General features: G+C 31.8%; 1 protein-coding gene, 1 long non-coding RNA gene and 1 pseudogene across 2 annotated transcripts in view; 1 reads left to right on the forward strand and 2 right to left on the reverse strand.

Annotated features, from left to right (window-relative positions):
* Positions 1–292: 292 nt before the first annotated feature.
* LOC134727633 (neuronal acetylcholine receptor subunit alpha-6-like) lies at positions 293–2,854 on the reverse strand. Its single transcript, XM_063592015.1, has 3 exons — positions 2,546–2,854; positions 1,074–1,898; positions 293–301 (listed from the first exon to the last, which is right to left on the reverse strand). The coding sequence occupies exons 1-3, from the start codon at positions 2,852–2,854 to the stop codon at positions 293–295; spliced, it is 1,143 nt and encodes a 380-aa protein (XP_063448085.1).
* A 6,671-nt stretch (positions 2,855–9,525) lies between these two features.
* LOC134727634 (neuronal acetylcholine receptor subunit alpha-6-like) lies at positions 9,526–19,570 on the reverse strand (annotated as a pseudogene).
* A 2,605-nt stretch (positions 19,571–22,175) lies between these two features.
* Positions 22,176–25,592, forward strand: part of LOC134680915 (uncharacterized) — a 499,914-nt gene continuing 496,497 nt past the window's right edge. The window contains exon 1 of the long non-coding RNA XR_010100536.1: positions 22,176–22,366. This is a non-coding gene — a long non-coding RNA (uncharacterized LOC134680915). The remainder of the gene's footprint in view (positions 22,367–25,592) is intronic.

Consider the following 25,592-nt stretch of genomic DNA (forward strand, 5'->3'; position numbering starts at 1 on the left):
TTCAATAAAACCAGGCAACTTCTGAACATTTATGTATCGCCTTTGTAAATTGGAAATGACGCTAACAATAAAACTTCATTGCAATCCTGAATCATACAGGTATTGCCTTTTCATCATGCCAAATTTCAACTACTTTTTCAAGTCTCCTAACAAAGAAGATCCGTTCGAAAACAAAGTATTACTAAAGATATTGCCCGGTTTTCAGCAAATCAATCCTTACCCTAGTGTGGGTCAGTTGTGTTAATACAACTCACAACAACTTGTCATAATCAGTTGTAAAGGGTTTGAATTCTCAATTCTGCTAGAAAACAATAACAAAAGACGTGATATTCAATTTTAAACACGACGGATGCCACATATGGAGCAGGATCTGCTTACTTTTATGGAGACCCTGATATCACCCCTAGTTTTTGGTGGGGTTCGTGTTGTTTATTCTTTTGTTTCCTATGTTGTGTCATGTGTACTATTGTTTGTCTATTTGTCTTTTTTTCATTTTTAGCCATGGCGTTGTCAGTTTCTTTTAGATTTATGAGTTTGACTGTCCCTTTGGTATCTTTCGTCCCTCTTTTAAAAGCTCATGCAGTAACTGAGAGATAGTTCAATGCCAATCAACAGATATATGAAACATCTGTATAAGACTAAAACATCAACCAGTTAATATTTGACGGATAACTATGAAAACGCCAAATAGCGTCGAAGCAAAGCATTATACAGATATTGATAGACTAGTAGATCCATTGTTCATGTTGTTAGACATTCAGTGTTTAAAATTACGTTTTAAATAGTTGTTAGTATTTGAATCTTTTAATGGTATTTTGAGTATAAATAGCTAATGTCAACAGGGCATTTGACTCATCATAACGAAATATTGCAGCGATTATAGACATGCAGAAACTATTACAAAAAACATGCTTTGTACTCATCAATAGTGATGATATGTATAGCGTAGGTACATTTCATTTAAATCATATGATTGATTTATTCATACCTATATGTATAAAAATAAACAATGTTGTAATCAAGTCTGTTCCTATCAAAATCCAAAAAGCAAAGAAATCAATAGCAGACGATACATCACGCCATTTAATTGCTTCTTCGTTGTGATTCCTTTGAGGGGTGGCATTTTCAATTGCAATCGTATCTTCATTGTTGATGCGTTCTATCTCGTTTGTATCATATTGTATCTTATTTCTCCAGCAACAAATTCTTCTCTGAAGTTTAATAGCAAAAACAAATATTTTAGATTTTTCGTTGCCTTCATGTCTATGGTGTATTCTAAGCTGGAATGAATTAACAATAAGAACTAAAATACAGTAACTGAGTTGAATCACGATGTAAATACTCAGGATAGATGTGCTTTCTGAGTTGACGGGCAGTTGGGCTGTTATTATTGTTAAAAATACCGCGAACGCCAAAAACACAGTAACTGAATATGACATTTTCTCGCCTGCATCGGCAGGGATAATAAATACTAAAGAATTAAGAATGCCAAGGAATATTAAAGGTATGATAATATTTACTGTGTAATACATAGGTTTACGGCGTAGATTAATTGTGAAAATGATCTCACTGCTACTTAATACCCTCTGCACCTGCACCGAAGTTGAAGTCATTTCCCATAAGCTATTCTCTATATAATCTCCAAGATAAAATATTGAATCAGGATCTATTTCAACTTCATAATATCGATATGTCCAAATCGTAAATATAATATGACAGGTCTGCTCATCAAATGGATAAAAAGTGACATCTATGGAACATTGACTTTCAAAGACGTGATATGGATACCAAAATACTAGACCGTCGTTTTCAACACGGACATAATAAAAACTTCCGCCCAATTCTTCAAATTGGTGGAAACCATTTTTTAAAACAATATCCGGTTTCCAAATCGTATCCTGAAATAGATAAAGCATAAACAAATATATAGAATTACATATGTTCGTTTTTTTATTGAAACGTTCCTTTTTTACTTATTATTATATACTTTATAAAATGTAAATAAAATGTTAATAGCATGAATCCTCTCTTCCAATGTTGATCACGTTTTCGTCTTATGTTGTTATCGTTGAAGTTGCTGAGCTCTGCCTGGATATATACGAGATCAGATTTTATGTTACGGATGGTGAACGCAGTCTCGTCTTTCAAAATTAGAAACCAAATACATCAAATAATAAAATCTACTATTTCTGTTAATTGAACTCCTAATATTTCTAAAGGTACAATTAAGTTCTTTATAGTATTTGCGCCATCCATTTGAACTCATATGGAAGCAACAGCAATATAACAAAGTTTATAATATATATATATATATATATATATCTTTAATAAAAATTAAACTTAAGATGAAAAAGACTTTTAATTTAACGACATATTAGTAGCTCCTTTTCTTGCAGAAAGTGAAAATATGAAATGTCTTCGATAAATTATTTAATCAAGTTCAAAAAAGAAATCCACATGCGATTAATTCTCAACTCAACTAAATAACGTTATTAAAAAAATATTAACTACTGATTGATATAACAGTAAATGTATTGTTACAAACCTGCAGAACTAATATGTCGTAGATATCATTGTTAGCCGATCTATTCCAAACGAGTTGTTCATCCCACCATATCAGATTCAAATGACCCGCAACAGCTATTTTTTCTGCCACTTCATCAAGTGCATGAATGCTGGACATCTCGAAATCGACAATAACTCGTATGGCATCATATTGGTCGTTTATCGGTCTTACTTGTTTATTGTAATTTTTGAATAATTCGGTGAACAGATTTTTGGCATCATCTGAAGTTTGACAAAAAACATTGCGTATTGTCAACAGTAAACAAATAATGCGTATTTCGTTTGTCATCAGACTTGTTTCCTCTTTCCTTTGAACTTATATAATAGTATGCAAAGAGTTTGCTTATTTCTAATGAATTTAATGTACGCGTGATGTAACCATCGATTTGAAATGAGAAAACAAATCGAATAGAAATTTTAAATACACATAGATATACATATTCATGTTTTCAAAAATCAATACACATATTTGTCTAATTCTCTCATCAATCATATAAAAACTCAAATGATGATTAAACGTTTTTCCTTACGACATTTGACAACCAACGAGGGACATGGCTGGAATTGCTAAACATCAAAAGAAAAGAGGCGAATGACACGAAATTGACATTTAAACTAAAACGTCAACTACAACGAACGCACCGGAATGCGCAAGTGGAACACCACTATTAAACCAAGTGATATCAGGTGTTCCAGAAGCGTAAATAGATACTGATCTACATACATTTGGCACTATACATGTTTGTCATTTAAAAGTTCTAATGATAAGGGAATTCTCAAATAATGCTGTAAAAGGGCATTAAAAACCAAAGTACATTTAAGGAATTACTGTAATTTTTTTTCTGTCTATGAAGAAATAACATAAAAAATTTGGTGCACACTAAAAAACGCGCGTAGCTGGTTATTTAACAGTGTGCACCATTTTTTTTTATGTTATTTCGAATACTTTCAGTCATTTTCGAATAGTCATTTTCGAATAGTCATTTTCGAATAATTTCGAATAATTACATTCATTTCTTATTATTCAATTCTAAATTCCATTTTAAACAGTAGAAAACCATGAAAAAACGTTATGACTAAATTATGTCTACGGGCTCATAACAAAATTACGTCAGCCAATCAGAAGACGCGTTACATCCAAAATTAAATTATCATTAAATGAAAATCAATTATCGGTCACTGTACTATGGGCTTTTACAGTATAAAGAACCCTTAAATCTAAATTTGCATGATAGATGATGCATATCAACAGACAAAGTACACAAACCCGTTCTCGTTCTGTAGGTGTTCATGCAATTCCCCCGATAGATTTTATTACCTTTCATTTCTAACATGGATAACAAGAATGAACAATATTGCACTACATTATCAATGTCTGTTTATCCTCAGTTTGTACTAATTGATTATTGATTTTTTTTTATAAACGTACAGTGGCAAATAGTTCATGCATGTTCCGATCTGTTGAACTAATTATAAACCTTTGGTGTTTCAAACATGGGTGTTTGTCTTTGAAATAGCTTTAACCAAATACTTAAGACAAGTAAATACAAATTATTTCCCATTCCAATAAACTGTTTTGTCTAACAAGAGATCGTCTTGTTAAAATGTTATGGACGTTAAAAACTTTGTTAAATTTGTTAATGCACCTTTTATATTCCCTATTGACATACCGGTATTTGTTGTCTTATTTAGAAACGATTCTGTTGTTATACAGTTCTGGACGTTGACATTTTTTTAAATAATGCACCTTTTATATTCCTAACAAAGACCTCCTTGTTTCTCAAAGTCACGTTAGAAGTATAAAATTGTACAGATTATCATTGGTATGAGGTGGGTGAATTTTCTACTCAGTTGTCTCGTGAGATAGCTTAATCGTGTGTTTTTCACGGCTGCTTTATTGAAAGGAAAATGAGATTGAGAGATAATCTGTGACAAATAATTGTTAATGTTGTTGTGCTGCTCATTACAATTTACAAGCGGGAAATCATTTTATTTAAAAAAACAACTTTCATATAGGTTCACCTTGCTAATTGATATATATCTGAAGCCAATCTTACCGAACAAAAATTAATGAACGATACAGAAAGAAAAACAAATAAAAGTAAGGTTATTGAAATAAACACAGGGAAATTTGCTCACAGAAAAATTGTCACGTGTAATTTATGTGAATTCATATACTAGTAAAAATGAACAGCATGTGCAACTTTCAAAAGAAAATTGCATTGTTTAAGATTTGAATTACATTTTATAAATTCGATATAATTAAATAAATTTACTTTGATAAACAAAAAATCATTTGAAATTCACGTGAGTTTCACATGAGAGTCATATGAGTTTTTAACGGATATGAAATACGTTTTTGCGAGTTTCACGAATAATACTGTTTGAGGTGAAATTCATGAATCTCAATTTACACGTTATGCGTGTTAGCAAAATTTCTCTGTGTATCTTAAGCTGACTTTATGTCGTTTATTATCATTTGTAGTGTGTCTGATAACTGTTTAACTTTTCACAACTCTTGAAGATTTCCAATTTGATATGCATGTATTATATTTATATATATATATTTTGCTAATGTTTAGTTTTCCCATTGTTTGTTAAGTATGATGCGTTGCTAATTACAGTACCATAGTACTTTTAATTTTGAATCCAAGCATATATGAAAAGAGTTATTTTTGCTATGTTTTGAAAGCGTAGCGAAACGGTGTGAACCTTTTTTTCAAAACGTGACCTGCCGCGTATGTTATGAATAATTAACCAATAAACGTAGCGAAAATTGAAATGTAGTAGAAACCTAGTAAATACGTATCAAAGCTTAGCGGCATGAAACAAAACGTGATAACTACGTAACAAAACGTACCAACGCGAAGTGGAAACGTGGGTCTACACGTACTGATACGTAGCAAAAATTGAAAAGAACGTAACACAACCTAGTAAAACCTACCTTTCAAAATAACGGGACCTTTTGTTAAAAACGTAGTTGAAACGTAGCATTTACAAACGTAGGAAAACTTGATAGTGTGACTGGGGTTTTAACTCGGTAATCGGAGTACAAAATATCTGCTTGCAACACCAAGCCTTGGACTTTGAAGTCATAAAACTTTGCCCAGTGCTAGGAGCACAACAATCATGCTCGAAACATGAAATCCAGCATTTTGATTGGTTGATTCCTGAGTCTGAGTACAAAAATCATGCTCGAAAGTTTTATGACCGTGAGGCCTGGACTTTGAACGTGTAGGTTCCGAAGCTTAGACTTCATAAGAAGAAAAGTCACCCTACTGCGACGGACACGTTTCAACCTCCGAGCCGTCCAGTCTGTGCCTTTACTCTTACATGCCGCGTGTTAAGCGCTGAAACAACTAATACCAATTTTAACGTCTTTGTTTGACCCGTAGTTGTTTCGAACAAAATATATCCCGCTCTCGAGGCGGTTGTATATAATATCATACAAAAAAACAGATATCTGTACAATAATCAATACGGAACCATCACAACTTAACGCGAGCAAAGCATATCTTACCTTTATAAGATGCCTTAAATGCAATTTAAAAATACACATGAATTCCGATGGCTAACAGCATACTATATACATTGATCAACACTCCCTGCAATTTAAAAGAAAACTCTTCTATTAAATACTTGATGGGATAAGTGTTGCCAGCTGTTGCAAGGCTAATTTCTGTCCTTATTCAAGATATTCTCATTTTCTAGTTTTCTTCCAAGGAACATCGTATACCTCACTATCGGCCTCCTATTCCAAGACCTTCTTCTTGTATTTTAAAATAAATGTGTTTTCGCCATGAATATGCATGCAATATTTGCTGCTGGACATAAAATAAACAACAATCAATTAATTTAATAAACTATTACATGTGCATAGTACACGAAGACAAGATCTTGAACTGTTACTGTATCAAGTGCAATAATGCTCAAAAGTTTGTATTGTTTTGTTGGTTCGGGAATTTTGCCAATTTTTGAAATTTACTATATAACTGAACACTAACATTGCTTAGAAAACTCATCTTTGACCACACTCTATGCGGATGACTTTTTGTTTAATTAATACAAATAATGAAATACCAGATCTAATAACACCTCATGTAAAAATCCTGGATTTTGATTGGTTGATAGCCAGCGTATTTTTCACCAATTTACTGTCATCAAATGAATATCGTTAATTTTTAAACGCCGCCGGGGTATTTGCCAAAAAGGATATGCCTTTTTTACCCTTTCTGTCGTGGTATTTGCCAAAAAATACTCTACCCGACTGGACGTTTGTAACGTCACGATCATCAATGCGTTTTGGAACATAAACATTCGGTGTAATTAAACAGATATAGCATGTTATTGAGGGGTATTTGCGAAAAATATCAGTCGAGAGAATGTAAAATTTCACGAGCCGTAAGGCGAGGGAAATTCATTCTCAAGAACATGATATATCTGTTTATAAAATTCTGCTTAAATGATAAAGATATCCCTTATAAAAAATGCCACAAACACCTTTGGATATATTTGTGTCTGGTGCTCGGTGGATATAGAAAATACAATTACCATTGTTACGAGACATTTAACTGTACCATAAAAATTCCAAAAACTTACTTTAATTTGTAGAAAAAAAAACAAGAAAACTCTGTTTAGTTTTACAGGTTTTTTCTGTAAAGGTGTTTATGTATAATTTAGAGGGGGACATGGATTGATGGACGAGTAGCATAAACTATATCTTTTCATATAATTATCAATTATGGACTTTTGACGATGTCAAAACGTTATATATGGAGCTGTTTATATTGTATTGACATATTTCGAGTGTCATTATAATCCAACAGGTCCATATACACCGTATTGACTGAGTGAAAGTCCTTAAATTATACATTACACATGTACATAATGTATTAGAAACATGACATTCAATGTTCTTTCTTTGTTTTATTTGAAATGTATTTTGCAAGAATTTTAACATTTTATTCTGTTTTAAAAATATCATTTTTTAATAGTATAGCTTGCTGCATTATCTTTCTTGTATTCTTAGCGTCTCTGAATTTAGCATATCATTCTTGAAATCTCCCAATTTTCTTTTTGTCTGCTGCGGTGCTTCCCCTATGTGTTTTCTAAAATGTGTGACGTCATGACTTAACCATTCTATATAAAACAGATTTATTAATATTGTCCGTCAATATACATTTTTAAAAATAGAAACCTAACGTCAATACACTCAAAAAAAGAAACAAGACTTTGGATACGCAAACCAATTTTGGAATCTCCTGACCGTAATAACCAATGAAAACAATAGAATCCTACACCACATTTATTATTACATTGTATCTTAGGATATTCAATCTTGCGAAAATATCAGCTATACACAGTTCGATCGAGCCTATGAAAATTACATAACTTAAAGCTTAAGATGTAACATTCAGAGTTTGTTTCTTTGGAGTTTACAGGCAATGAATGTTTATTGAAACAGACATGTACTAATCATAGTTGAATGAACTCGTTCAGAGCAAGACAATCTGTCAAAGAAAAAACAGAGATGATGCTAATTTTAAGATTTAACCTGAAGGAAATCGGGGTCAGATTCGTTTTAACGACAATATTATGGATGGTCTTAACAAAATTCTTTGTAGACCTATTGTCTGTTTCATCGCACCTTTTTTTCTATTGCTGGTGAATTGCTTGTAAAACTTTAAGAAAGATATCAACTCATCAGGATTGCTAAAAAGTCATTTGCAGGTTGGCCTACTGATAAAGAATACATAAGCAATGATATCGCCGATATTGAGGAAAATGAAAAAAATATTCGCTAGGCAGAGACTATGGCCCTAAAACCATCATTTAGAAAAGACCCGCCTCAGCCGCATACAACAAGGCCAAATCCAGCAGTTTAAAAATATCGCTTCTGTCCCTGCTCCTCCTCCAGCTTTGGATTATTGTTGGTATTAACAGCCCTTTGATGCCATCATTACACTGCGTGATTCGCGCATATGTGATACTTTAAGCAGTATGGTCACTTGAGACGAAACTGACCCTCAAGTCAACGACAGCTGCAGCTCCTAGTAACAAGCTCGCCAAACAACAAGGATATAGGTACTGTTAATGATATAAGTATCTAGAATTTTTTTTTATCTTCCTGCTATCATAGTAATGATGACGAACTTCGTGAACTTGACGAATTATGTCATTTATTTGAAAAATATGCTTTTTTTTTACTATTCATTAATTTAACAATTCAGATACATGATTCGAAAAGAACCTATTGCATTAGAAATCACAGCTTTTATGTAACTTATAAGTTTTGTGGATTCCTAAGGTATTACGAATTAGAAAATTAGAAAATCAAAAGAAACAATGTTTTAATAATTCGTACATTGTTTAAATGATAGAGACTAGTAAAACTGATATCTATAGGGAAGAGATGTTTTCATTTCTAAAGCTGACAAATGTTACCTGACATGTTTCTTCACATTGTACATTATTATTTTCAAATAAAGTTAAAAGTGTTGTAACGAAGAACTACCGTTCGGAAGCCAAGTTCTACTACAAATAAGCTCTAGATTTCTGGAAATCTTAGTATAAACTATTGATCACATTAATCATCAATAGATATAGGAAGATGTGGTGTGAGTGCCAATGAGACAACTCTCCATCCAAATAACAATTTAAAAATTAAACCATTATAGGTTAAAGTACGGCCTTCAACACGGAGCCTTGGCTCACACCGAACAACAAGCTATAAATATATATGTCTGATGCAAACTCATGGTCCAGTTAATTTGTTGGCTGATAGTTAGATATCCTCCTATTCGCAATAATGATATTTCAAGCTGCGTTGTGAGCATGTGGCTAATTTTGACTGCGACAAGCCTATATTTCATTCATTTGTTTAAGCAATGCTAAAAATCAATACAGAAAAAAATGCTTTGAACCCCATACAATGTATAGCGTAGGTATATTTCATGTAAATCATATGATTGATTTATTTACACCTATGTGTATGAAAATAAACAATGTTATAATCAAGTCTGTTCCCATCAAAATCCAAAAAGCAAAGAAATCAATAGCAGACGATACATCACGCCATTTTATTGCTTCTTCGTTGTGATTCCTTTGAGGGATAGTATTTTCATTTCCCTGTGTATCTTCATTGTTGATGCGTCCTATTTTGTTGGTATCAGGTTGTATCTTATTTCTCCAGCAACACATTCTTCTTTGAAGTTTAACAGCCATTACAAATATTTTAGATTTTTCGTTGCCTTCATGTCTGTGATGTAATCTTAATTGGAATGAATTAACGACAAGAACTAAAATACAGTAACTCAGTTGAATTACGATGTAAATACTGAGGATAGATGTGCTTTCTGAATTGACGGGTAGTTGGGCTGTTATTATTTTTAAAAATACCGCGAACGACAAAAATACAGTAACTGAATAAGACATTTTCTCGCCTGCATCGGCAGGGATAATAAATACTAAGGAATTAAGAATGCCTAGGAATATTAAAGGTATGACGATATTGACTATATAATACGTGGGTTTACGGCGTAGGTAAATTGTGAAATCGATCTCATGGCTGCCTAATACTCTGTTTATCTGCACCGAAGTTGATGTTATTGCCCATAAACTATTCTCTGTATATTCGTCTAGTTCAAATTTTGATTTAGGATTTATTTCAACTTCATCATACCGATACGTCCAAATGGTAAATATAATATGACAGGTCTGCTTATCAAATGGATAAAAAGTAACATCTATCGAACATTGACTTTCAAAGACATGATACGGGTACCAAGATATTCGACCGTCGTATTTAATCCGAACATAATAAAAACTTCCGCCTAGTTCTTCAAACTTGTGGAAACCATTTTTAGTACAATGTCCGGTTTCCAAACCGTATCCTGAAATATATTATTAAGTAAATAAATATATTGAAAACATCATTTCTATCAATTTATGATTATTTAGTGGAAATTGAATGAGATATGCTCGATTTTTATGACAATTCAAATATAACTAATTATCTACAAGAGCATATTATTAGTTACATAGTTTGCTAATGACTTACTACGGTATGTATGGGGTCAGTAAATTCCATATGGGTTGAGGGCGAAGCACTCCATGTAACGAGTTTATCTTACCGACTATCTTAACGTATAGAATTAAGACTTGTGATCTATCAAAATGACCAAGCCATTAAAACGTTTAATACTGCTGCAAATGTTTACACCTGCCCTACGTACAGTAGTTGTTGTTTGTTTATGTAATTTATACGTGTTTGTCGTTTCTGGTTTTTTTATATAGATTAGACCATTGGTTTTCCCGTTCAAATGGTTTTACACCATTAACTTTGGGACTCTTTATAGCTTTTTGTTCGGTGTGAGACAAGGCTCCATGTTGAAGGCCGTATATTGACTTATAGTGGTTTTCTTTTATAAATTGTTATTTTGATGGAGAGTTGTCTCATTGGTACTCACACCACATCTTCCTATATCTATATAAGCCAGTCTTCAATACTTTAAGTATTAGGAAACTACTTCCGTTGATCCTACTAGAATAGCCAACGCTAACAACTTGTTAGGTATAAATAAACGCATCAAAGATACCAGGACTACATTTAGTATATACGCCAGACGCGTGTTTTGTCTACAAAAGACTCATTAGTGACGCTCGAATCCCCAAAAGTTAAAAATGCCAAATGAAGTACGAAGTTGAAGAGCATTGAGGAACGAAATTACTAAAAGTTTTGCCAAATTCAGCTAAGGTAATCTCTGCCTGAGGTAGAAAAGCCTTAGTATTTAAAAAAAAAATGTTAATGAATTTATTTCAATCTTAAGGTGGTACCCAACACTTTCACTAAAATTAATTTGGCTCGTTTAATTTTAATAACATTTTGTCAAAGTAAATTTAACAAAATTATAAAAATTTCAAAAAATTTGAACCAACCGTTTTGTCAGAAAATTTACACTGGTTATATAGCAGTTTGACTAAAACCAATTTTGATCATTGAGCAGCTTAATATTCCTTTTACCACTCAACGTAATTAAATCGTTTAGCTGACTTTACAGAGTTATCTCCCTGTAGTGTTAGGTACCACCTTAATCATCAATTTCTTCGTCTGTTCAAACCTTTAAGATTTTCCCCCAGTTCCGTTTTGTTTTTTAAAGAGACGTAGCACCACTACTAACCGTGTTTGAAATAAGCCCCGCCTCCCTTCTACCTAAAATGGAATATAAAGGGACGTAACGACACTACTAACCGTGTATGAAATAAGCCCCGCCTCCCTTCTAACCTTATATCAAATATACACGGTCTTCACGCGGACGCTTTTAACCAATCACATTCCTAGAAATGTATAATAGATAAGCTTATATTCATTTATTTTAACTCATATTCATTATAAAAAGAAAGCTGATGTCGTATCCATAATTGATTATAAATGAAGATGAAGTTCGAAGCTGGACATAATCATGACTAGAATCATGTGGCTCGACTGTAGTAGTCAAGCCATAAACACATAATATGTTTGTCTACCATTTACAACAATGTACCATAACATTTCAAATTACAGGCTTAAATACAGGTAGAACATGTACATGATGGCCAAATTATATTTCGTAGAAAAGACAGGCCTTCCTAGACATGTATATCGTAATTTTTTTAGAAGAAAAATCGTGCTTTTTAAACCACAACAAAGATTGAAAAAAAATTGACACCATATTTTTTACGTTTTGAGGGGGCATTTATCATCAAGAATCAGTACTTCTGTGTGTATTTTTCGTCATACGGGTTTTTTTTTTTTTTTTTTTTTCACACGAAATTAGAAACCAATACAAAATTTTGTTTAAAAAATTAAAAGTTATTTATTTTGGACACTGTATCTACTAAATTAACTCTAATATGTCTATTTATTGAACGTCGAATGTTTAGAAAAACACTATTTCAGCCTTTATAAGATTCGCACCTTTTATTTCAAGTATGTTTGAACGCTACAGCAATATGCAAAAGTATATAACATAAACATTGTCAATAAACTTGAAACTTAAGATTCAGAAAACGAAAAATGTAACTTCTGAACATATTCATGATAGTTATGATAGCTGGTTGCAAAAAAAATGAATTATTTGAGCATGTTTAAAGAAGAAATTCACATGCAATAAATTCTTCAGTTTAGAGAGAGAAAAAATGTGGTTGATAAAACAGTAAGTTTATTGTCACAAACCTGAAGAACCAGCAAGTAGTAAATATCATCGTTAGTCGCTCTATCCCAAACTAGCTGGTCATCCCACCATATAATGAATGCTGGACAACTCGAAATCGACAGCCACTTTTTAATTGTAACTTTTATTGATGAGTAATTCAGTAAACAATTTCTTTTTATCATCTGTAGTTTGACAAAAAAAATTGCTTATTGTCAAAAGTAAAAATATAATGCAAATTTCGTTTGCCATTTAACCTCTTTCCTCGTTATAATAAACTTGTATATTATTATACAAAGATTGCTTTCAAATCTAACAAATTTTGTAATTGATTGATTTAACCATATATTTGAAATGAGAGAAAAGTGACTCGACTGGACACTTTAAATGTTCGTTGATATGCATATTTATCTTCACAAAGATCAATACACATGGCAGCTTTGTCTTATTCTCTCATCAAACATATTAAAACTCATCTAATGATTAAATGTTTTCCCTTAAAACATTTGAAAACCAGTAAGAGACATTGATGGAATATTTTTAATCAGATGAAAAGGGGTGAAGGACACCCAATTGACATTCAACAGACATCTCAAACTGCAAAGAACACTGCCGACTGAGCAACTCAAACACCACCTATAATATAACTCTGTATGGAATGCAATCAATCGACTCTTTTAGAGTTAAAAAAATTAATCTCGCTATGAGGATGTTCATTTAATTATCCCGATGGATTTCGTTCAGTTTTCATATTCAACATAGATTATAAAAATAAACAGTAGTGCACCTATGACACTACAGGCAACGTTAGCTTTAGATGAATTTGGCTATTATTTTAGGTATTATTGACATAAAGCTCTTCAACGGTTTCGGTAATTTTACATCTTCGTATTTCAAATGTTTGGCTTTGAACATTTAAAACGTTCCTGATGAAGGTAAATCCAGAAAAGCGCTTCGTACTCAAAAAAAAATTAAATATGTTGTTTTTAATTTTTTTACATCACTGGGTCTATACCTCTGCTGGTGAACTATCAGTCTCCGAGGGTATCATCAGCTCAGTAGTCAGTATTTTAGTACTGACATGATTTAACAAAATGTACTAAAATTGTCCGTTTATAAATTTTGAAATTATTTAGAAAACTTAGGTTTCAACTCCCTCTGGCAAAGTTAGCTTGAGATGAATTTGGCTATTATTTTAGGTATCTTTGACATATGTGCTAGCACTTCAACGGTTTAGGTAATTTTACATCTTCGGATTTCAAATGATTGGCTTTGAGCGTTCCTGGTGAAGGTAAATCCAGAAAAACACGTCGGCCGCAACACATTTTTAAACGTGTTGTTTTCCATTTTTTTCATAACAGAAAAATACATTCACGATAATAAATCAAAATTATTGCCTACTCTAATAAGCTGTTTGATTAAACAAGGCATATTTTGTTGTTACAATTTATGTATGTTTGGAAATTTGTTAACGCACATTTTACTCTACCTAAATGACTTTATTATTAGCTTATTCAGAAACGAATATCTGTTGTTAAACACTTTCATACGTTGACATTTTATAGTTCACCTATTAACCTTCTTTAAAGACTATTTTATCAATGTCTCTTTTTTTAAAGTATATAACTGTTCTGTTTATCATTTCTCTCAGATTGGTCAACTTAACAATTTTACAAACAAACTATATTCTACTCGATTGTCTCGTGAGATAGATTAATTATGTGTTTCCAAGGCTGCTTTATTAAAAGGAAATGAGATTGGAAATTATTCAGGCTTTTGTACAGGTACTTAAAATATCCATGCGGGAAATCATTTATCAATTTTATTTTTTTCATATGGGTTCATCTTACAAGTTAAAGTATATCTGGAGGCAACCATACAGAACAAAAACAGTCTCGACACAGAATGAAAGACAAATAAGGACAAGGTTTTTGATATTCACAATTGAAATAATGCCTACAAGATTACAAGAAATAGCACGTGAAATTTTCAACCTGAACTTTACCAGAAAAACATGATATTCCTCAAGATTTTGTTTCAATTTAGAATGTCGATGCTATTTAAATAAAGAGACATGTTTTGTCGAAATGCGCATTTGGTGCAGAAAAATGGTACCGTTAATGTTATTAGTATGTTTGGTTTCTAAGACAGAAAACACTCATTTGATTTTTTTCTTTTTAAATTCACAAGTGAATTCCAATTGAGAGCTATACATAAGTTTTTAAAAAAGAAGAAATAAGGTTTTTTTTTCAGTTTTACTTATAATCCGTTAGAACTTCACGTAAGCATGGAAAGATTGAAGAGAATCTCAATTTTATAAAATTTTCTGAGTATACTGATTGTAATTTGTTTTATAGACTGAAATACCAAGTGTTGATGATAACTGTCTAATTGCAATACTCAAAGAAGAAGACCCTATATTAATACCGAATGAATAATAATGAGCTGAAGAACAACGATCAAGAGTTGTTCACGATTTTCTAAACTATGTGGAAGTCCTTCCTTTAATCGCACAGTGATTACAAATTGCATTAAGTTGTCTCTCTTTCTCTGTTTTTTAATTGTAATTCACAAATACCAAAAATTAAAATACTAGTCTTTCTGTATATAATACTCATTTGTGTAGAGGTTCCATCCTCATTTGTTCATTAATTCAACTTTAACAATTTATACAAATACAATCACTCTAATTACACATACATTTTATTACACCAACTTGTATTTACATTTCCATGACTAGAATATACATTTTTAGAATGTGGCATTACTTTGGCTACATACTTTTCTGTAATATTTTGTTGAGACGCCAGGATGACTACCAATAACCTATACACAATGGCTATCAGCTGACCTATGTTGACATAATGTCATGCAACCCCTGGTAGTTAAACACGGTTACGCCACCCCCTACAATTAGGGGGGGTGATCGAGGAAAACACTCGTTTTACCAATGCTCCAGTTATATGTGGTCGAACTGTTGTCAGGTGAAGGCATCCTCTCAATAAGATGAGGTGGAGGAGGTCCAAGAGATATCCATATGTAGACCCTACCGTTAGAACTAATCACGTTTTCAAAACCTCCAAATTGTGTCAGGTCAAGAGCAAGGGCCGAGTTATAGAATCCTCCAATCTCTACCAGTCTCCCTGTACCCCACATGAGAGCCAAAGTTAGCTACCAAATCTGACTTGGGTTATCACCTTAACAAATTTTTCATTATTGAGGCATTGTAAAAGTTGCTTTTGTTGTGCGTAGGAAACCAAATAATCATATGAATGTAATCTTATAGTAATCTTACGATTACCCCAGCCCTTGACTATACGTGTTTGGTTTGCATATGGCAAATTCAGTGTTACGAAGGGGTCTCGTATAATATGACATATTTCTTAGTTTGAATTCTTAAAGCAGACGATGCATGCACAGCAGGAAAAATTAAAATCAGGATAAAAAGCCCAAGCTTGTTGTTACAAATCTTTTGATTAACTCCAAGTGCATAGAAATAAAGCCACGATATATGTTTGCACCAAGATGGAAACATAGTTTGACAATACACATACAGAAATTACTTTAAGCAATATGTTTTTAAAACAAATACATACTGTATACAAATAATGATGTCATGGTTCCTCAAGTGAGAATTTACAACAATATCAATTTCAAAATGGCAAATACAACAAACGTAATGTATTGTGGTACCTTACACGAAAAATATATTGCGAAACAATTAACAAAAAGATCAATTTGATGTTAAATAGTTAGGTAAAAACTATAGTATATAATAAGAATTGTATTTAATCTGGTTCATTCTCTAGCAGAAGTAGAGGTAGAATTTCAATTGATTAATAACAATTACAAGGTCCTGCGTACTCATTCTTTTGAAATAATTTCGGTTTTCCTCACTCAGTGTTTGTTTACGACCTTCGTGTTAATCAAAGGTGCCACTGAATTCTTATGTTCTTTCTTCTGTAATTTTCGCATCTTTGTTTTTGTTTTGCTGGTGTTATATGCAGTATAATATCCATCAAACTTTCCCGCGATAATAGCAATTGGCATTGTTATAATAAGTACACCAGAAGTTGCGGTAATAACTCCAGCGAAATAACCACTAGAAGATTTTGGAAAATAATCTCCATACCCAACAGTCGTCATGGTAATAATGGACCACCATATTCCTATAAAACTATCAGGAAAGGTTTCGCTCTCTGACAGTTCACTGTAGTAAATCAAGTTCCCAAATAAAACTGCAAATATTCCAAACGTTACAGACAATAACATAAGTTCTTTGATACTTTTTTGAAGGGTTATTAATAATATTCGAAGTTCTGTATACAGCTTAGTTAATCTAAACATTCGAAGGATTTTTAACATCATAGTTACATTTGCGAAAATATATAGAGATCTGTATTGTGTGTATTTCATGTAATCAACCGCCAGTGGAGTAACACACCAATACAATAATGTTACAAGAAATAACAAAAAATCGATTTTATTGTTGTTGTCACTTAAAAACCGTTTCTTCTGTGGACTAACAAGAAAATGGAGTACCAACTCTAATATAAAGAACCCTGTAGTGACATAATCAATATAACTTATGTAATCTAATGGTTTGGTTTCTATGAAAAGCTTCATCTTCCAAGTTAACCCGTCATCCTTCACGTGACGAACGACCGAAACATTACTTGTGTTATTGCCCGTTGTAGCGTTAGTCCGTGTAAGCTGGTTTCGGTTATTAGTTGAACGGTCAGGTGGAGGAGGTCTTTCTACCCGGAATTGTGTATCTGTTACCATGCAGGACATCAATACAGACAAAACAACCATTATCATGAAAACTGCAAAAAACATCTGCAAAGAAAGGCTTATTATTACCAATGTCATTTAGACTGATCGGGCGGAGCTTACGTTTTGATTTCCATAAGGACAGTCTATTTGAAAATGTGTGTGATTATGATGATTGCCGTTATAATTATTACTGATGTCTAATCACTTATCAGTTCCATCAAAGGAATTTACAAAAGAATGACTGGACACTTTATTGATGAGTTTATCCTAAAACACCTATCTATAGATGGAATGTTTTATTATGAGCAAAACGGTTAAACTCCGCCCAGCCAAGTGAAATAAATTGAGTAATAGTTATTGGTGCAAGAGCCGTACATTGCATTTTAATGTAATCAGAGGTGTTGTAGACACATATTGGTGATGCTTTATATATATGATCTTCGAATAGATATAACAACGGGTTTATATTAACATGAAAAACACAACAGATGCAGCATATTGAGCAGAATCTGCTTACCTTTTCGGAGCATCTAAGATCACACCAGTGTAATTATGGGGTTCTTGTGCCTCAGTCTATAGTTTCTACATTATATTTAGTTTATTTTTTGTTTGTATCCTCGTCTTTCTTTTTCTTTTTCTTTTTTGAAAAGCGGTCTTAGTTTTTTTCGACTTTTGGTATCTTCATTTCCCTTTGGGAAAGAGACAGAATATACGAAAGGGATATTCAAATTCATAAGTCATTGACAAACTGACAAGGATAATTAACAACATTATACGAAACACACCGAATAGAAATAAAGACTGAAGCACACAACACAAATTAAGGATTTCATATATGCTTCCGAACCGAAGCAGATAGTGTTGATCATGTATGTAAAATAGGTGACTAATCTTATTTGATTGCACCAAATCCTTTGTGTATTTTCACAGTGTTTAAATATCAAGTTGTTACATTTTTTCTCAAAACACCTTTAAAAAAGGCAGTATTCATAAATCGTGAACTCAACAATTGTACCTATTTTAACTTATTTAAGGATGTTAGCTTGTCATGATTTTGAACGTTTGTCAGATTTTCTGACTTATCAAGTTTTATCGATTTAAATGCCTTAACAAAATGCCCACTAATCCCTATTTTTCTTTTTATAAATCTTTTACATGTTTAATGATTAGTCATCTGTAAAAGTCTTATAAAATTTTATAAATATTTTTTTATATTTTTTTAGAACTTTAACTTGTCAATGATAAATCTCAAAAATTTCAATGGCTAATATCTCGGAAACAAGCACATTGACCAATATATTTATTTTTGCTTTTGATTCCATTATTGATCTTCTATCAAAATAAATTAGTCTTTTGCATTTGAAAAGCTTATTGTTTTGAAACTGAGAAGCGAACTCCCTCAATACATGTAATTGAAAAACTATATACTACATTTGAAAATGCCTGTACCAAGTCAGGAATATGACAGTTCTTGTCCATTCGTTTTTGATGCGTTTTGTTTTTTGATTTTGCCATGTGATTATGGACTTTCCAAATTGATTTTCCTCTGAGTTCAGTATTTTTGTGATTTTACTTCTTACCTGTGCAATTCGTGAGGAATTCGGTTGGTCTAAAACTAACCATAGCTGTTTTCTGAATGACTTGGAAATTGTAAGGCTACTGCCTATTTGTGTATTCGAATTACATGTATCCAAATTATGTTGTATATCTAACTCATCTTCATGTTTGATATATATATGGAAACAACAGTCCGCAATATTGACTAAGGGTAAACCCCAAAAGTCAAATTCTTGTAATAGAACTGCTCCACACGTGTAGTTCGGTACATGCAATTGTTGTCTATCATATCTATAATAATCTAGAACTACGTTGAAAAGCTCAGGATTCCTGTCGAAAAAATATTCCTTACTGCTAGGTAAATAGTGTTCTGAAGCTGTTGTTAGACTTCCTAGTTTAGAGTTAGGATATTTAATTAACTTTGACCTGTACGTTTTGAATACGGTTCCTCCAATATTCAATGTTATCAATTCATCTTCCATATTGAAGCAAAGTACTACACGATGTTTGAGAAAGAGAGGATATTAGCTACGTTTCCTTTCCCCTTCAATTTTGATGCCAAAAGTTGTCACGGCTTACTTTTCCGAATTTTTCAAATCAATTTTTTAAAAAAACGGTAGTGCTGGATTATGGATGTATACTCTTTAATCAGGTCAAATTTACCATACTGAAAATACCTTAATGATAAAAGATACGTTGCGTATGGTTGCCAATAAGACAACTCTTCACCGGAGATCAAATCACACAGAAACTTTTAAAATCAAATTCGAACAAACGGTAATTGTAAATTAAGTATCCACGTGGTTAGACTATCATAGGATGATTAAAGTAGTTGATGAAACACTCTTTCATTATACATAATAATACTAAAACACGAGCAATAAAACAAAATCAATTGTAGGTTCTATAACTAATAAGTTAAATATCCACAGAGTGTACTATAAACTATTGTATGAAATGGTCAATGGTTTATTTATTATTCAATTCTGCAGAGTGTCATTAAATTAAATATATAATTGTCAGTGGATACAGTTTTTATTATCAGTTTATTCACAGAAACACGTCTTGTAAATACTAAAATATACAAACATGTTACAACTTCATTTTGTACGCCTGACGATATTGATTTTAATATTATTTTCAATTTCTTTCCTTTTTTTTCTTTTTGTTTTGCGAACCTGATAATTTTGTTAAAAATTATAAAAGAAAATAGTGAAAATACAAAGTAAAACATGTAAAACGTTTAAATGCAAAATTGTAACACCATTTTATAGTTTGGTCGTTTTATTCCTAGAAAATATATTATATATAATGCAAAATTATAACGTTATAGCCAAAATTCAAAATTGAAACATGTAACACACACTTAAACAAAAATATTTTGTTATTTATGCTCCTTTTATATTTATCATGTGGGAATTACCACAGTTCCAATGTTTTATGTTTATGTCTATTAATTAAAAACTTTGCTGATTATTACCAGATTGTACCCTATCATTGTCTACAATATAAAGTGTTCATTAATTGTTGATGAGCAACAGGTCAGGTTCCGGTCACAAGTGTTAATATGCATATAAATTAATCATTAATTCAATTGTTTGCTGAAAACTGAATTCAACTTCACAATTGTGACTTTAGCTGAACTATCGGTTGGCCTTGTATACAACATGGATGAAACTCCTCAATAAAAAGGGTTTTTGATTATGTGATTACTTAGCTGTTTTATTGTGATTATTTGATTACGAGATTAAATGCTTCATGATCACTCTTTTTTTATTATGATGATATCTTACTAAAGGTTGTCCCTAACACCTGGACTAAAATTAATTTGGCTCGTTTAAATTTCATAACCTTTTGACAAAATATTTACTTACCATTTGACAAAATAATGTATAAAAAATCATAAAAAATTGATTCGCACACTTTGTCTGAATAATTTCATAGCAACTCGGATTATACTTCTTTTGATCATTGAGAAGTATAATATTTCCTTAACAATAGATGGTGTATAAAACGTTCAGCTTATTATAGGGGTAAATTCAGTAAATAAATATACGTCATCAGGGACCGCCCATTTAGGGGAGAGCTTTCTGTATAACACTGAAGTTATATGGTCTTCTGATTGGCAGATAATGTTTGTAATAAATATTTTTTGGTAGATGGATCAAAACTAGAGTTGAAAAAAAATAAAAAATAAATGCTGAATGTACTAATTTTTTCCCCTTCAGGGTTGAAAAGTAATAAGCGTCAGTATGGGAATTCAGTGCGAATCTACATTGTTTGTAAACAAGGCCATGTGAATGCCCAAAAATGCCGCATGTTCCTATGTTTTTATTGTTGCAAAAGATAGGGCTACATTTGTACTTTCATGAATGATATAGGAAAGATTTTAATTTCTAAAGGTAAATCAGGCATAAATTTATTTCCACACATAGATTAGCATTAAAGTCAATGGGAGATTTTTTACTGAATTTACCCCTATAGGAAAATATGCACTTTTTCACTGTACTTGTCCAAGGCAATAATCACAAAACTCATTTCCTGTAAATGTTCATGTAAAGGAAGGATTTTGGAACCATTTAAAGCTTTTTTTACACAAATTTCTATCTTTAACTGCGGCTATCCAGGATGCACTCAGTGTACAGTGAGAGAAGCATGAAGTATATTTTAAAAATCAGTTTTGTGTCCAGATTGAAAGAAACAATAGAAATTACACTTGAGAGTTATGATATCAATGAAAGGCATGAATATTCTCCCCATTTACATCACATTTTACACATATTTCTTCTCATAATGTATAAAATCATATGAAAAAAATGGATTACCTCCCTTTGATGGAGTGGTATTTTTTTTTAGCTGTGTACCCCATGTTAAGTTGTAGAACAAGTGGCAAATAAGCACTTTTCTAGTATTTTAACACTCGAATAATCTGACCGCATGAAGGTATTCATTTATTTTTACATAACGCTTTGCGTTTCTTTATTTCAAAAGAATATACTAGACAAGTTTTCATGATTACAGGTCCTTCATCTATGAAACAAGTGTTAAAATGTTTGTAATTGGATTTTTAAGTTACATTATTGCTTTTAAATACTCTAAATTGTTACTTCAATCTCCCAAATGTAAATTTTGGTCATACCTAATCTTATTTTTTCATATTTGGCACTTTTTTCTACTTCAGTTCTAGCTGTCTAGTTTTGGCGAAGAACCCATCCTGATGTCCGGGTAACAGGAATTTCTGCAGAGTGATTGTCAATGACATTTTGTGAAATTTACAAGTAATTAAAACATAGATTTACTATAATGAAACATAATTGTTGTTTTATTTGGTATGAAACTGCTTAAAAAAGCCTTTGAAAAGTCTTTTTGTGGTCTTTTCATGGTATTTAACCAACCACTTCCATATAAGGGACTAAACTAACTAAGAGTACACCAAGACTTTAGTTTCTAGATGTACTTGCAATACTACTCAAAGCAAACACAGAAAACAATTCATATTTATTAAACATAGTTTTTTACACCATTCTTTTAAAAACAGTCAATGCCCAACTGTATATACCAAATATACATTGGCCGCAGTATGGGCTGTAGTATAAATTTTGCTCTATCTTTACAAATTCAGCATTTTTGAAGGTTGTATTGAAACTGGAACTTGAAAATTGGATACATTACATGTTTATTACAAAAAAAAATGGAAAAGAAGTAAAGAAGTCTCTTATAGGGGTAAATTCAGTAAATAAATATACGTCATCAGGGACCGCCCATTTAGGGGAGAGCTTTCTGTATAACACTGAAGTTATATGGTCTTCTGATTGGCAGATAATGTTTGTAATAAATATTTTTTGGTAGATGGATCAAAACTAGAGTTGAAAAAAAATAAAAAATAAATGCTGAATGTACTAATTTTTTCCCCTTCAGGGTTGAAAAAGTAATGGGGGTCAGTATGGGAATTCAGTGCGAATCTACATTGTTTGTAAACAAGGCCATGTGAATGCCCAAAAATGCCGCATGACCCTATGTTTTTATTGTTGCAAAAGATAGGGCTACATTTGTACTTTCATGAATGATATAGGAAAGATTTTAATTTCTAAAGGTAAATCAGGCATAAATTTATTTCCACACATAGATTAGCATTAAAGTCAATGGGAGATTTTTTACTGAATTTACCCCTTTACAGAGTTAAAAAAAATAATGATTATGGGATTAAATTGGCAATAATGGGAAAACTGAAAAATAGTAGAATAAGATAAGGTTGCCGTGGTTTATTAGAAAAATAAACCAGTTAGAGCATCTGAAATATATTTCAGTCGGTACGAAGTTCTAACATAATTACATACACCGTAGTATTGCAACAAATGCTTTTTACAAGTAGCAGGATCATACTGTTGGAGATGATATGATGCACAACACAACTTGAAACAGGGAATTATTGACAGCAGAATGCAACAGGTGTTATTAACCGGCATAATGTACCTCAAATAATAGTAGATAGTAAACTTTCCTTAAGATTAGAACCAAAATGTAAAGATACATGGGAACGTTATGCGCTTTATTTATAAAAGGTACACACACATTTTGGTGTAGGCTTTGTGTGAACCATATAGAACTTTGGTTTCTTAAGAATTTCAGGATGGGAAATTCATGTAAATTATACATCACTTCACTACCAAAGCACACAACTTACTATAAAAAGCGTTCTTCGTATGTATTAAATCGTGAATGTTTTGAAATTGTAAATGCCATGCATATAAACTATATTAGGGTCTAAACATCAAAATGATGATCAATTTGCTTTAGTATAGAATTTTTGTTTAATGAAAGACCTTTTGTCTGATTTTAAAAATATACCTTTAATTGTTTTGATATTCGAATTAGTTCTCGTCGCGCTATAGCCTGTCTGTGCTAATGCGGCGTAAATCAAACAACAAACAACAATCAACCAATCAATCAAACAAAATGATGTTTTCATTTTTTATAGTATTGTTCGATAATGCTGCTGGTACACTATCAGCTACTGATGGTTTCATCAGCTTATTAGTCAGTACAAAGGTACTGACATGATTCATAACAAACCTTTCTAAAATTGTCGCGGAACTTTAATGAAATGAAGATGCTGAAAAGACACTAAAGTTCAATTTTGACTTGACCGACTATCTTAAATCTGTCATTTAACTAATGCTAAAAAGGTTAAGGTTTTTCCCACATGGATTGCTATCTAATCAGAGGAGGATATATTAAATTTGGAATTAGATTATCTTCCTTATAAACATCTGTTTGTTTATCCAATGACTCCTTGATGAATTCACTTCATTGAACTTCCTGTGGTTTGTAGAATGTTAGACATGTTAAACGTTGTGATATGCTGATCAATATAGATAAAATGGCAAATATATACCGAAAATTTACCCCATCGAAACCCCCTAAAAAAACTAGGATAGAGATATGATGCATAAATTTACCTGCAATAAATTGTATACTGCGGACTGGTTCTTCATTACAAAAACAGGAAAAATTAATTAGTGTCAAACATAGCCAAAACTCCATTTATCATCTGTATTTTATAGGTAGGAGTTTATTTTAATTACAACAGTAATTGGTTGAGTGTTATCTAGATGAATACGTAATGAATGCATTTTAGAGTTTTTTGTGTTATTTGTTGTATTTATTACTACAACTTATTCTTTATTTCTACTTTGATTGATAGTAATCTCATCCATAATATATTTCATATATTTCTCTATTTATTGTTTTTTCTCCTTAAACTGATACAGGAAATTAAAAATATTTTCCATCTAAGATAGCGTATGTATAACTATTATGAATCGGTGATAATAACGATGATATCTTAGTAACACATCTGACGGGAAAATATTTATTTGTGAACTCTAAATATTGATTTAGGGTTAAAAAAAAGGAATTGAAACAGAAAATGAAATTCAAGTGTTATGCTAATGAGATAAAGGCTTGTGATTTTAAGAATAACTTGATAACAAAAAAAACTCAACTAAAACATCTGCTTGCTGCATTCAGATGCTACTGGGAGATTTGGAAACTTTTCTAGTTAAATCAGAACACGCGATGAATAGATTGGAATGCTTTAAATCTTTACAGAAGTTTTAAAATATAGTTATGAATCAAAGTCTGTTTTTTCACCCACTGTAAAGTAGAATACTAAGACACATTTTCTGTTCACCCAAGCGTATTTTTGTCTTGTATATTTATATGTTAAGCTTATTCCAAAATATACACGATTTATTGGTTTTTATTTATTGATTCATATAAATGCAATGCATGCTGTCACAGTCTCTCTTTTTCATCCCGTTAAGCTATATGCATGATTTCAATGTATAATTGTATGCGTATAATTATTTAAGTTTGTTTCTTATTTAAAAAGAGATAGGCGAGGTAATGATGTTGGCGCGTCATCATGTCTTTCAATGTCATCCATTTTTGGAGTAAAATAAATGACTAATATTAATTGTTTAAATTAGTGGCATGTCCTAC

The sequence above is a fragment of the Mytilus trossulus genome, chromosome 8 (assembly GCF_036588685.1).
Source record: "Mytilus trossulus isolate FHL-02 chromosome 8, PNRI_Mtr1.1.1.hap1, whole genome shotgun sequence".
In the NCBI taxonomy this organism is placed as follows: Eukaryota; Metazoa; Mollusca; class Bivalvia; order Mytilida; family Mytilidae; genus Mytilus; species Mytilus trossulus.